The following is a 14850-nucleotide window of genomic DNA, read 5'->3' on the forward strand; positions in this document are numbered from 1 at the left end:
CCTGTTGGAAGAACCATGCATACAAGACGCACTAGCTGCAAATCATACGCTCATTTAAATCACGTTTAGTTTTCCAATGATATGCAATCAGAATGTCGAAAAAGTAAATTTCATGCTTTATTCCCATATTTATGCCCGTATTCAGGTGAGGTTCATTTGAGCATGTTTTTGAGTCAGAGTGTAGAGAGTGGATGTTAGACAGTTGCACGTTGGACATTATGCATTGCTGGAAGAGCACACAGGGGATGGCACAGCCAATACAAATCATACAGTATTATCACCTGGCATTAATGAACCTTTGCCAAAAAATCCAGAACACTACCCTGATGTGCTGCAGGCCACATTGCTGCAGGCCTTGCAATTCATGCCTCTTTTTGTCGAATATTGTTCCTGTGCATGCTTCTGTTTTTCTTTTTTGTTGCTGTTACTTTTTACTTACGGTGTCTTTAAAGTCACGCTTGCTTTCCCCTTTGGCTCCCTTGCTTCACTCAGAGACAGGTTCGGGCTTTGTGTAGCATGTGCACTGGTTAATGTGTGCATGAATGCTACATTCAATTGACAATTGCTTCAAGAAAATGGTTTCCGTACTGCATCTAGCTCATTGTAATTAGGCATCATATATCATATTCACTCTTCATGTCTGTTCCTTCACTTCCTGATCGTCAAATAGTATATGTGAAGGCATATCTCTAGCCGACCTCATCACCCTTCTCTCCTCTGAGGAATCATGCTGCACTGAAAGAAAGTGCCGGATGCTATTGCAAGTGCAAAACTGGTAAACAGTAGCAAAGGAACTAGGCTGTACCTGACAAATTTTGTTTCTCTTGTGACATTGTGGTGTGATGTGCACCTGCATCAGACGAGCAGTGTTGCTACTTTTATAAAATGTTTTTATGCAACATGCTCAGAAACCAAGCAGAATAATACCGACAGCTTTTTTTTTTTATTATTATTATTTTAACGAGGCATCTGCCACAACAGAGTGACACACTCTGCATGCGGTGAAATGTGCATACAGCGTGCTATGTCTAATTCAGGGCACATTAAATGCCATCAGCGTGAAAGCTAACCTGTTGCTGCCAGTGGGCATCTGGATACACTTTTCATTGCATTTTCATTGCTGCCAGAAAATCTTATCTGCTTATTTTTGCGGCTGCGTGAAAACGTCCCCGCCTCGATGGCTCAGTAATGATTATAGACGCTCGGCTCTCTGACCCGCAATATGTGCGTAGCCCAGCTACGACGATCGCATTTCGATGGAATTAACACGCTAAAGGTGGTCCGATGTCAGCGCATGCTAAGATCGCCAGATATATGGCCTAATCGAGCTCTCCACTATGCGTGTTTTCACTACGCCGCTCCAGTCGGGCCGATATCTGCACGCTACGCCACAGAAGCCGACACGTATACCCGGCCGTAGCAGACTTGCTAACATGATGGAAACGGTGGGCTGCCGCAGGCAGTTTCCAACGACAGTGATACCCTGAGAAGGCCAGCGTTGTCGTCGGATAGGTGCGTCTCTTCTCTAGAGGCAACTGCAGCCCGAAAATCTGTTGGGCGCTTCCAATTCTCAGTCGTAAACAAATTCTTTAATCCTGATACTCGCCGATTTCTCTGCGCGACTAAGTCCATAAATGAAACACGGACAGCTAGCAACATGCAGGCATCTCAAGTGAGGCATCGCTCACACTTGACGATCGGCTGTTTGTGGGGTTTGCGTCGAGTACCGCCGTTCGCTCAGCCTAGCTGCTGGTGGACGTCCGACAGCGTGTGTACTATGATGCACTGTGGTCGCAACTACCGTTACTATAATAGTACAGTACAGCCGCAATGTATACGTAAGTATCTCACTATCTCCTCAGCCTTGCCCTGCCGCGCGACGCGTGTATGCAGCGTAAACACTGTTCGCACCGACCCTTCAGCTTCTTGGCATCGCAGCGTTGGCATTTTTGTAATCGGCGCCAAGTAGCAGACGACGGCGTTGTTTTTTGTAACTTTTTTTCCTTGTTTTTTAAATTTCGTCATCAATTTCTGTTTATACGCGTTTTAGCGCCGCCCCAATATTTACGTCACGGGTACGTCACAACATGGCCGAAAAGGCGAATCGGGTGCGTTCCAATACCCCCTCGTAGACGTCTACTTAGACGGCTACGCGAGCAGCCGCCATCTTGGGACGCGTTCCAATTCTCGCGAAGCAGTCTCGCGAAGACGGCTTCGCCGAAGTCAACATCGATGCAGACTACTTTGCTGTCTAAACATGGCGGACAGAGCGCGTTTCGCGCTGAGTGAGTCGCGCGTGCGGTGGTTGCAGTAGCTGTACGGTGGTCGTGCTCTTTGCGAACGTCGGAGTATGCATAATGAACGATCTTTCAAACGTGAGTTGTTACGTCAATGTATGCGCTAGCTAGAGGCTAATTTAGCTGTCTTTATGGTCGTGAGATATAGCACTGCAGATTCTTTTACCGCGCTAAGAGGAAAGCGTGCGTTGGATGCTGTTGGTCTTCTTTTTTTAACTTGTCGACGACTTTCTTCAGTCTGCTTCAGTCTTGATGTTATCGACGAACTCGTCGCACCTCGCCGGGAGTCAGGACGGCTGCTGCACAGCGCACGTGTGTGCTTCTATCTTGCTGTAGTAGCCGTGGCAAACTCTTCCGCGGATTTTCAGTTAATCTCGGAAGAACGAACTCGCCTGACGATGCCGACTTGTTGCGCATTGATTTTTTTGTGCCTGTACATTATTAAAACAAGTTGTCTTTGGTTTCCTCGTCTAGTGACTACAGACAACAGGTGTAACGGCACAGTTTTTCGTTTGCTGTAGCCGGTTATCACCTTTCGTCCGTAATCGCCTCAAGTTTACAGTATTTTGCATGTTTTCATTTTTACAGCTGTGTGAATGAGACATCTGAGAAGCATGTACACTTCAGCATCAGTAATAAAAAAGGAAAAACGGACTAACGTTATCTTCCGTCAATTCGTGAGCATGCTCATTGCGTGAGAAGTCTGTCTGCTACAAGTTAACCTACTAATAGTCCATCTACATTGTGGCGATTACACATGTAATATTGTTGCTGCAAAAAATCGGCGAACCGTTAAAAACGTGATTTTTACCTGTATTGTCGTAAATCTTTAAAGAAAACAGCGTTATAATAGTTGTACAAACTTTTTAGTTCAACCTTTATGCCGCGAGGTGACGCTAGGCGTAAACAGGTAGACGCGTTCCAATACGCGAACCTGTAGACGTCTACGTAGACGTCTACGAAGCAGTCTTGCTAGACGTCTAAGAATTGGAACGCACCATACGTGCAAGTTTGCTATTGATAAGGTGATAGCGGCAAGTCATCATCACTGGGCTTTTCCAAGTCATTCGTGGTCTTCCGTTTACAACGAGAACGAGGCAGTCGTGTGCTTCACTGAGTGCGCACCCATTTAGTTGCGTTTCAACCACTGTAATAACGTATTAGATATTGCAATCTTGAAATCTGGACATGGTGTGGGGCCATTTATTCAGCGTGCACTTTTATGGAAACTTACAATTCAGGACGTAGCGTTCAATATTATTGTTCAGCCTGTTCCTCCGTTTTCGCTGGATATAATATTCAAGTGGGTACCCCCAACAAAACATACTAGCTAACAAAAACTGTTGCAAAAGACACAACACAAGACAGCCAGTTCAACGACACGCCCGCAGGATCAGGCAATTTTTTTCTCGTTTGAGTATGAAGCCGCGTGATGCACAAAAGACACGCAAGCTTGTTTTACATGCGAAGAACTTTTCTCGAAAAAGGTTTATGTGCCAGCGTGATTTTTTCCACTGTCTGATTGATGTTGCCTGTCCATTTGGTCAGCAGTGGTCGCATTAGTTTGGTTAGGTCCTTAGTGCGACTGCGGTCTTCTCTCTCGCAGATCAACTCCGGATATTGCACAAAATAGGGAAGACGGGATGAAATTAACATGTTGCATAGCTTGCTGCTTCTTATGACCTGCGGGCACTTCATCACCTTGCTAACAAATGTGCATGGTGATTTTCAGATACCTTAGGCGTCCATCATCAAGAATTTTTATAAGTCCAGGGTTTTGCAGGAATCACAAGGCACAAAGTTAATAAATGGATGGGGCTAATAAAATAAAATTATTGACACTCTAAAGTAAGCACTAGAAGTTATTTAAACTTTGGTAATATATAAAGAATGAAAACACAGGCAGGCACTGAAAACAGAATAAATAAAAATGTTTCATGAGATTCTGTAAAACTATTCATACTTTCTCTTCAAATGGACATGCAAGGTAACCAGCCAAGAATTCAATCGGTGCTAACTCTATATCAGCTGCTGGTTCACACCACACATGAATGAATCCAAGCTGACTCGAAAACTCTCTCGCAGCAGACGTGATATAGCAGTTGGCGACTTTCATAATCACGAATGCCAAGTTTTATACCTGCGTATTGTTGATAGGTGCATTTGCATACTGATGCTTGCAAGTTGCCACCTTGCTCAAAGCATGGCAAAATGTGTGTAATCTCAGTCGATCTATTTTTTTTTTTCGCTAGTGGTACCTTCAGTATTTTCTCCGAGGTGAAAACGGCAGCCCTTGTATCAACTTTGTCGTTCCCGCCTTTGAATTGCCTTAGGCTGCTAAAAAGCGATACTATAGACCCGCTTTGAGAACCTGCTTTAGGGCGTATCGGAAGCTGAAAATAAGATTCGGGTAAATGCAATGCACTAGTAAGGCACACAGAAGACATTGATGTAAGATACTTGATGTGATCAAGAAGGTACTTAATTTGTGCCACTGTGGATCTGGTTGTCATGATTGTTGCTTCGTACGTTCGTTTGGTTAGCCTTTGCTTCGACGTGCCTCCTTGGACCTGAATGTCTTCGATATGGCAAAGCCCAACTCTAACCAAGAGAGTCGCTCGTCATCTGACAAATAGAGCGGCTCCTCTTGGTGTCTCCATGGCTTCACTTATGCGATGTTGGGCAAGGCATACCATTTTGATATCATCGTCATAAAAGTGATCGTGGCGCAGCCATCTTGAAACACGTGCTTCAGGATGACACGGGGCCGGTTGTCCAGGAGGAAATGAAGTGTAGCTATAACAAGTGGGGAAAATAAAGCTATTGACCTGCGCACATTAATTTTTTCAAGGTTGTTTGGCTCAACATGAGCCCGCGTGAGTAACTTAACTTGTAATGTGGGCAGTTCGGGAACACGGAAGGGACAGCTGAAGGAAGCAGGATCTTCAGTTTTATGTTCTTCCTGTAATCGTCATCTGTGAAGTGCACTGAGTATACCACTGACTTGTCACTCGGCTCCCACAGGCTTCCTTTTCCATCCTAGCCCTCCCGAGATATGTTTTCCAGCCATGCTGCTCGACGTTGTCAATCGCACGGGAACTCATGGTAACCGATCTTTTCTTGCTTTCATGGTGCACAGCGGCACACAGCAGTTGCCTGGCATAATGCTGCATACGCTTAGGACGCTGTTGACACAGGCACCGATGACACGCATGCAGAACTATCAGAACCACGCGGTTATGCTGAGTAGTCAAAACGATAACGTACGCGCCAACCCAGCCAGCGCGCTCCTTCCGCGTCGTCTGCTCGTCCGTGCCGGCGGCGCTTTGTCCTGGAGTGGTGGCGCCCCCGCGGAGAATGACGGCGGAAACTGCAACTTCTCCCAATACGCGCTTCCCCAGCCATTGAGGCGCGACGCGACGGGCCGCACCAAGTGCGCCTCCATTGAGCGGCCGTGCACCAAGCTTCTAGCTTATTCCAACCGGGTCGCAGCAACGCCGGCCCAGCAGTTACAGCCACCATAGCCATCCATAGCTACTGCAATTAACCATTCTACCTAGACTGTACTAGAGCTCAGTGCGTACGGTTGTAGTTGTACTTCGGCAGTTTCAAGGCTGCTTTGACCGCTTTGAGTTTGGCGTTTTGGCTGGGCTGGCTGGGCCACTTGGTCTGTGGCCTGTGATGTGTTATCTTGTCGCCTCTACTAAAATTCTAGGCACTGTACCTCTACTGTGTCAAAAACTGGCATGTAACAGGCCACTGTGGTGCCCAGCTAGCCAACTGTAACACGCGCTAGTGAAGTCATAACGTAAATGATGGTTCCCCTTAGGTTATTGCAGAGGGCTAATGCTGTCTTCAATCGCTTGTGTCACTGTAAACCTACGGTGCGAGGATGCTCAACCGAAGGTGGCATAAAAAAGGTCGGTTCCTCAGTCGAGGAGGTTTCACCGGAACGCAGAGTCTTTAATATTTTCCGGGATGAGTTCAGAGGCTACTTCAAGCCGAAGGGATCTGAGGTTCCGGAGCCGCTATTCCCGAAAGAAGTGGACATTCTTGTGGTTGGTGGTGGTATCATGGGCTCGTCCGTTGCTTACTGGCTCAAGCAGCGTGCTCCTGAGAGTTTCAGCTTGGCCGTGTTGGAGCGTGACATAACTGTGAGTACTTCGTTGAAAAAACAAACTTTACATTCGTTTTGGTCGGCACGAAGAGTCTTCTCAGTCTCTTAGCGATGTGTTTTGTACGAAAATGGCACATGTTTCGTGTTTAACATTGTTCACCATAGTCATCTTGACTCAAGAACAATTCAAGCTTCCAAAAACGCATTTGGAATTAGTTAGTATCCTACTTATTTTATTCGGTTTCGATTCTGTATTTGGAAGCTCCAACTATATTCATTTCTGACTAGCCCCATTGCCCTTTTAAGAGTGCTCCTTTCTGTCCCTTGGGTTGGCGTAGTCCAGAATGAGTAACTAGTACAATTGATCTTTTCGCAGTACACCAGATCATCCACTGTGTTGTCAGTGGGGGGAATCAGACAGCAGTTTTCATTACCGGAGAATGTCCAGCTTTCCATGTTCAGTGCCGAGTTCCTGAGAAACGTCAAGCAGAACCTTAGCGTGTTAGGTAAGTTCTGTGGCATGTGCTCTACATTTAGAATTGCAATGCAGTTTAAATGAGTCCTCATGGTCTGCAGATTTCGACCCACCTGATATACGGTTTCAGCCACATGGTTACCTGTTTCTTGCCTCTGAGGAAGGAGTGAACCAAATGCTGAAAAATGCCGAGCTACAAGAGTAAGTCTTGTGGTGTTGATCACTGGTTGCTTAGCTTGAGTTGTGGTTGCATGCAATCTTCGACTCAGCTAGCCTCCACCAAAAGTTATTCTACATGGTGCCGCTTGCGATGCAGTGGCTCATTAGTACATTCTTATCTTGTGTGATTCTTATGATTAAAAATGACATATTCTGGGCTAGTTGGTATGATTCCTGTAGTGGATGCCAGCATGAACTTTGGGTGAGGAAGGCGCAGAACAGATTGTTTATTTTTTAACATTTTTTTTCCCTTTTTTTGTGTTTTGTCTCCCTCGTCTCAAAGCTCATGCTGGCATTCACTACAGCCATGATTAAGCTGTGCATTTCAAGGAAACTTCACCAGTGCTCCTGATGTGCTTGTATGGCTCAGTTATACCAACCACGACGGCCACGTTTTTGAAGGAGGCAAAATGCAAAGGGTGCCCTTGTGCTGCGGGATGTAAAGAACCCGATGTCTAAATTAATCTGGAGCCCTCCACTGGGGAGCTCATAGCCCATGTGTCCTAGATACTTTATATGCAACTGCAATGTCTCAATGTTTGAGTTGTGCAGGATCGTAATAAATATTGGTAGCTTTCAAATCGTGCACATTCAGCATCGTTAGCCAGCTATCGATGATGTCGCACAATGGTTTCGGAGTGATCCGCATTGCTTATGTACACGCTGAGCCATTTGGCATCTAATCAAAAGTTTAACTTTCAATGTAGTTTACTTTCTTTCTTGCTGCGCCACTTTTTGAATGACCTCGAACACATGGAACTACCCCAGTCACACGGAACTTCTCGAAGGTCTTTACTGCTGAGGAGGTTTATTGCATTAAAGGAGCAAAACTAAAAAGCAGAAGTGGCGCAGCTACACGGCAAGTGCAAAGGAGATAGATGACAATGATGATAATCCAGGCGTTTTCCACGAGCGCTATCTGTCGAGCGGCAATCACGATTGATAACCGCTGCACTTGAAATGGCACTAGTAACAGCTAGCAAAACTTAAGTAGACTATGTCTTTCAGTGTATGTGAAAAGTAAACAAGACTGCCCTTGTTTATGTTAGTAAATGTAACCAACTGATTAATAAAAAAAGATTCTGAAGGTTTGAAGCAGGTGTTTAGTAACAAATTTTTCTTTTTTCCTTTCCATTCTGACCACGTATGTCGATGCAGCTGGTGAAAACGTTCGAAGTGTTCTGTCAATACTCAAGATTTTTAAAATGTATTGAAATGCAATATTAATGCCTAAGTAGAATCAATCAGCTTAAATATAATATTAAAAATTATATTTGCGTCAACTTTTTTGTTTCTCTGTTGTTTTTTAGCCGCTTGGTGACGCTCATGTTTGGGCTGCTCCTTTACGCAGCTGAAGGCCGCTGACGGCTGCCTTTCTTGCTATGGGCCTTTGTTGTAAGACTTCCCCGTGTAGCTGTGTCTAAACCGCCTTTGGAGCAAGGAACCTTAATTCTCAAGGCCTTACAAGTGCCCGTGTGACAGGGGTATTAGTCTGCTAACAATAACTTTATGATTTCAGAGCCTTCCACTTTGCTTACGGACAGGTTACACTATCTGGCATGTAATCAGATAACGAAAGTTTCGTTTTCAATGTTGTTTTAGTCTTTTTCTCTAGTGGCCGTTTTTTGGACGCGTTAAAGTGTGGTAGCGGCTAAGTCAAAAATAACAATTGCCAGCTTAAAGACATTGCAAATCTTGTGACTTTGTCTAGTCTGCAGTTAATTTTATTGACACGTCGAGCAGTAGCAAGTCTGAACATGGCGCATTTGCCGATAGAATTGAGTTCTGGCAGCGATGGTGATGGAAAACAGGTTTGAACATCTGCATCAGCACGCTGGTTAGTTTCATTTTTATCATTTGCCTTGTTTTATGTGTCCAGTTATTTTTTACTAAAATTAATATCCAAATGGGAAATTCCTTTTTTTTATAGATAGTGGCCAGTTAGAGGCCAAACACTTTCTGTACTCCAGAAAAATTTTAGCATTTTTTTCTTTACTAGTACAAGTGTATGTTTACAAGTTTTGTTCAGTCTTTTTTTCTTTTTTTTTAATCTTGTTTCTGACAAAGTTTCGTTTTGCGATTCATATTTGATTTTTCAAGCTTGTATGCAACATTTATTTGCTACCATTTCATTTGTTACATAAAATATTATATCTAATAGCTTTCACGCGGTCTACTAGATGCTACCGAAACCTACAAAAAATGGTAGTGAAGAGTTAGGGGTATGATGGGGGGACAGCATTAAGGACTCCCCACTCCCCTTGTCGATCCTCCTTCATGCTCATGCACTTTGCTACTAGTATACGAATAATCTTTTAATTTGTGCCTGTATTATCCATACTAATTAGCAGAGAGATTTAGCACACCGTGATCCGCGATCCGCTACCGTGAACCGTCACCGCGCGTTCCATTGCGCATGCCCAGATCACTTTCATGCCGATAGATGGCGCCACATACTTGATGTCGGCACATTGACCTGGCGCATCGGGACCAATCAGCTTGTACGCCCCGCCCACGAGCGGTAGAGTGTCACGGTGGCGGATCACGGATCACGGTATGCTAAATCTCTCTAGCATATACTTGTAAGCTACTAGAGTATATGAAAGATCTCCCAATGTAGAGATAAAGCCCCACATTAACCAGGCCGTATGGATTTGCCTGCATGGCTAATGGGCAGTTAACATCGGGATCCAAGGGACCTTGTTGGCTGGATAATCTCACCCTCTCAGCTAAAAGGTGAAGCCTAAGTTGGCAGCACCTCCCAATTGGTCCATGTCATGTGGCCTTGTGACACCACACAATCGTACGACGAGTTGGTGCACAGCCATGTCACCGGCCATCTACCACCTGCCAGGTGCATGGTCACATTTTTCGCTATGCTGACTCCAGAGTTTTTGGAGAACAGGGCCTTTAATGCTATTGTGTTAAAATAGTAGGATCAGGGAAGAAAAAAAAAAAGGTATGGGAGCAATGCAGCATAACTCACAAGTGTGCATTATGGCTTGCTTCACAGTGGAACTTACATCAAATGTAAAACTGCCTACAACACACACAAAGTAGCCATTTGCTGCCACGCACCCATATATAGCCTTCTCACCGCCACTGAAGCTTTCATTCCTTCACATCAAGTTGAAATATACATCACTATGTGTTATCCTTGAATTTTAAGGTTTTAGAGCATTGTTTTCCTGCTACGACCACACCACTGTTATAAAGAGCTTGAATTCATTTTTGTGATTTTCGAACTCTGCAAGAAATGGCCAATATTTTTTGTGTCACAGCAATAAAGGTAATTGAATTTTTAACTCCCGATTAAAAAGTTTATTTGACGAGCTGACTGGATAACATGATTTGTCTTTTTTGTGACGTCTGGCAACACTTTGACAAAGAAGCCTGAGTTGCTTTGGGACATTAAACCCCATAAAACCAAACCAACTAATCATCAATGCAGAAGACAAAGTGGCCTCTTGTAGGCTGCACTAAAGTGAGTTGTCACCTTTCCATCGGTCAATCTCTTCAAAATATTCCAAGAAATTTTGTAGCTTCAATGCATAATTCAGTGTATCGTTATAAAAATTGCAGTCAGTGGCATCTGCCAAGGCACAGTATAGATTGCTGAAAATATTTTTTTTTTTTATTTTTAAACTTAAAGTGACAGAACACTGAAACTTAGGCATCTGATTTTCTTCGCCGCAGTGGAAAGCTAACTGTGTAAAGTGGTCAGTTCTGTGGTGGTTTTGTTAGAAACGCCGAGGACAAAATTCTTTTGTGTAGGCTGATGCGGCAACCCACGAACAGTCACCGCAACTATGATTGGGCATCTACAAAAGTAGTGTAGCAAAAACTGATATATTTCGTCCGCCAGACAATAGTTGGACATTTTTGGGGTAGAGTGGCGTAAATTTCGGTTTTCATACTCATGACCATTGCAAAACAGGAATGCACACCTCATCAAAAAAGTTTTAGTGGGCCAAGGTCATCGCTTCAGCTAAGGAATTCAAAACACTGTAGCATCATCTAGTGATAAATGCTAAGAGCACATCATAGGTGACATGAAAGGAGAGGTAAATTTTATTAAAGGGTGCCCTGGAGAGAGTGCGAAATATAAAACATGAGTGACAGAATAAGACACTTTCCACTTAAGAAAAATTTTTGATAATTTCTCGAGCTGTGGTCATGTGTGGTATTACAGTAATAACGAAAACGTTCTGCTGCAGGAGGTCACCTCATTTTATTTTATGAGAGTTTCACTGCCAAATTAAAATAATAAACCCTAGTTTCTTGAATATTGTATTGCTCAGTCTGTACGATATGAGGCAAGATCTTTTCATTTCCACCTTAATCTTATAACATATTTTGGTCAGTGTTCTATCCTTTTAAAATTTGCGGTATTTTTGAAAGTGTTTGCTGAAACATTCAGTATTTAAGGCATTTTTGTTTAGGGTGTACTGCCACTTTGCACGTAGCTTTTCCACAGTTCCACATGGTACCCCTTATCCAGGTATTAAGAGAGGGAGCATCACGTAGTAGTAAGAGCATTATAATGGTTGTTTGGGACTAGTTAGTTAGCTCCTTGTTTATAATTCTTTGAGAAGCATAATTTTGTTCAGTGAGGTGTATAATATGAGAATTTGACTTAATGCTTATGTCTACTGAATTCTGTCATCAGACACATATAAGGTAGCCAGATACATCCATGTTGAAGTAGTGAAGTTGGCAGTTTTTTATTGGAGGAGGAATGCACGGAAAAATGTTGGCAAAGTTCAACAAGACAGCTTGTGAAACGGGCACGGGTGCGGCAAAGCTGGACTCTAAATGCAGTGTTCACAGTGACAGTAGTCTGCCTAGTCCCTGTGTGCCACTTGTGCTGTGCCCTTGATGGGCCCAAACGCTGACATAAACTAAAGTTGGCATGGATTTGTTTCCCTCTGCTTTTGGGCTGTGCAGCGACCAAAGATCCATTTTCTAGTTTTAATAGTCATAAATTGTGAAGGAGTATAGTGGTTGCTAAGAAACATCTGCAGCATGCAATGCATGTGTAATGCAGTTTTGCCTGTTTTTCTGTCCTCCACAAACTTCTCTGGCATTCGCACCATGTCACATTTGTTTAGTGGTTGAAAACAGGAGGGTCGGTGGTGCCCGTTCGCTTTCTTTCACATTCACTGCCAGGTGTCGACTGCATGATGGACTACAGTGGCGGGACGTGCAGTGCTGCACTTTGCTTTGCTGGCAAGTGCACAGGGGCCATGTCGTGGTGACTCTTTATGTCCTTCAGTGCATTACTTTTGAGACTGATGGTTAAGGAAATTGAAGGCATGGTAACTCACATCTCGGTGGACACCTGAACTACACTGTGGGGGAAGAGGGGAAGGTTGGAGTGAAAGGAAATAGAAAGAAGAAAGAAAAAAAGAGGTGTTATAGTGGAGGGCTCTGAAATAATTTCTACTTCTAGTGGATCTTTAATTTCTACTTCCAGTGGATCTTTAATAATGTGCACTGACATCATACGGCACATGAATGCTTTTTTGTATTTCGCCTCCATCAAAACACGGCTGCTACAGCCCTGTTTGAATCTGGGCACTCCGGCTCAGTAGCCAAGTGCCCACTGAGCCACTGCAGGGGTTAGGGCACTGAAGGCTGAACATTGCCATGCACTCGGTTTTACTGCATGCTGGCTTTCTTCAGCATCATCGTCATAATCAGCCTGAGTACACCTACTGCAGGACAATACCTTCTTCCATACAACTCAATTAACCCAGTTCTGTGCAGGCTGAATCCACATAATCCCCATAAAATTCCTAATCTCCTCTACCTACTTTCTGCCGCCCCTGCTACGCTTGCCTTCCCTTTGTATCCACTGTCACCCTTAGCGACCATCGGCTATTTTGCTTTCGCATTACATGCCCTACCCATGCCCATTTCTTCTTGATTTTGCCTCAGTTCAGTTCAGTCGTGTCAGACTTTTCGTGACCCTATGGACCATATCACGCCACGCTTGCCGGTCTTTCACTATCTTCCTAACATCACATAACTTCATCTGCAGCGCTTCGAAGATGCCATCGAACCACCGCGTTCGCTGCCTACCCCTTCTCCGGTGACCCTCAATCTTTCCCAACATCAAATCTTTCTCCCGCAACTCCTTTCTTCTCATCAGATGACCAAAGTAGCTGAGCTTTAACTTTAGAATTTGACCCTCCAATGAGCAGTCAGGGTTTATGCTCGACAGTATCAACTGATTTGATCTTCTGGCCATCCAAGGAACTCTCAAGAGTCTCCGCCAGCACCACAATTCAAACGCGTCAATTCTTCGGCGGTCAGCCTTCTTCACAGTCCAACTCTCGCATCCATACATCACAACTGGAAAGACCATAGCTCGAGTTATACGGATCTTGGTTGGCAGTGTAATGTCTCTGCTCTTTACTAGGCGGTCAAGGCTAGCCATGCCTCTCTTTCCCAGAAGCAGGCGTCTCCTAATTTTATGGTAATCTAATCCGGAGTAATCTTGGAGCCCAAGATTAGAAAATCTGTCACAGCTTCCACTTCTTGTCCCTTGATGCTCCAGGACTTGATAGGGCAAGACGCCATAATCTTTGTCTTTTTAATGTTCAGTTTAAGCCCAAACTTCTCACTCTCTTCTTGTACGCGCATCAGAAGTCTCTTGAGTTCCACGTCACTTTCTGCCATTAAAGTAGTATCATCCGCATATGTAAGGTTGTTGATACATTTCCTAGCAATCTTCACTCCAACTGAAGACTCGTCCAGACTGGCCTTCCTCATGATGCACTCAGCATATAGGTTAAATAGGCAGGGCAACAGTATGCAGCCTTGTCTCACTCCTTTCTCAATGGGAAACCAATCAGTAACACCATGCCCAGTTCTGACTGTGGCCTCTTGCCCTTCATACAGGTTCCTGAGGAAACAGATGAGGTGAATTGGAACTCCCATCTCTTGGAGAGCTTGCCACAATCTGCTGTGATCTATGCTGTCAAACGCATAATCAATAAAGCAGAAATAGATGGGTTTCTTGAACTCTCTTGCTTTTTCCATGATCCAGCGAAGGTTGGCAATCTGGTCTCTAGTTCCTCTGCCCTTGCGAAACCCAGCCTGCACGTCCGGAAGCTCCCGATCCACATACTGCTGCACCCTACCTTGGAGGATTTTCAACATCACCTTGCTAGCATGCGAAATAAGCGTGATCGTGCCGTAGTTGGAACAATCTTTGGCACTGCCTTTCTTTGGAATGGAGATGTAAACTGACCTCCTGCAATCCTGTGGCCACTGGAGGGTTGTCCAAATTTGCTGACAATGTATATGGAACGTTAACAGCGTCGTCATGGTTGAGGTTTTGAAGCAGCTCAGCTGGAATTCCATCAATTCCGCTAGCTTTGTTCTTAACAAGGCTGGCTAAGGCCCATTCAACTTCACTCTTCAGGATGTCCGGCTCGAGATCAGTAATCACAACCGTCTTATGTTGGGTTTGCACATCCGGGTCCTTCTTGTACAGTTCTGTGTATTCCTGCCACCTCTTCTTTATCTCTGAGTCTTCCGTGAGGTCCTTGCCTCGTTTGTCCTTTATCACGCCCAGCTTAGCACAGAAGCTTCCTTTGATATATTTGATTTTTCCTAGAATATCATTAAATTGCACTTGTTCTTGACGCACTCTGCAGGCTTTCTGTATCAACATTACGCCTAACATTTTCCATTCCACAGCTCTCTGTGTTGCCCTCAATTTAAGTTTAACC

General features: G+C 44.3%; 1 protein-coding gene across 1 annotated transcript in view; it reads left to right on the forward strand.

Moving 5' to 3' along the window:
- The first annotated feature begins 5729 nt into the window (after positions 1–5729).
- Positions 5730–14850, forward strand: part of LOC146202830 (FAD-dependent oxidoreductase domain-containing protein 1-like) — an 87072-nt gene continuing 77951 nt past the window's right edge. Inside the window, exons 1-3 of the mRNA XM_084588365.1 lie at positions 5730–6451; positions 6791–6920; positions 6991–7090. Of these exons, the coding sequence (XP_084444491.1) occupies positions 6110–6451; positions 6791–6920; positions 6991–7090 (572 nt within the window). The 5' untranslated portion in view covers positions 5730–6109. The remainder of the gene's footprint in view (positions 6452–6790; positions 6921–6990; positions 7091–14850) is intronic.

This window comes from Amblyomma maculatum, chromosome 1 (genome assembly GCF_055883805.1).
Source record: "Amblyomma maculatum isolate TAMU_Amacu chromosome 1, ASM5588380v1, whole genome shotgun sequence".
NCBI classification, from domain to species: Eukaryota; Metazoa; Arthropoda; class Arachnida; order Ixodida; family Ixodidae; genus Amblyomma; species Amblyomma maculatum.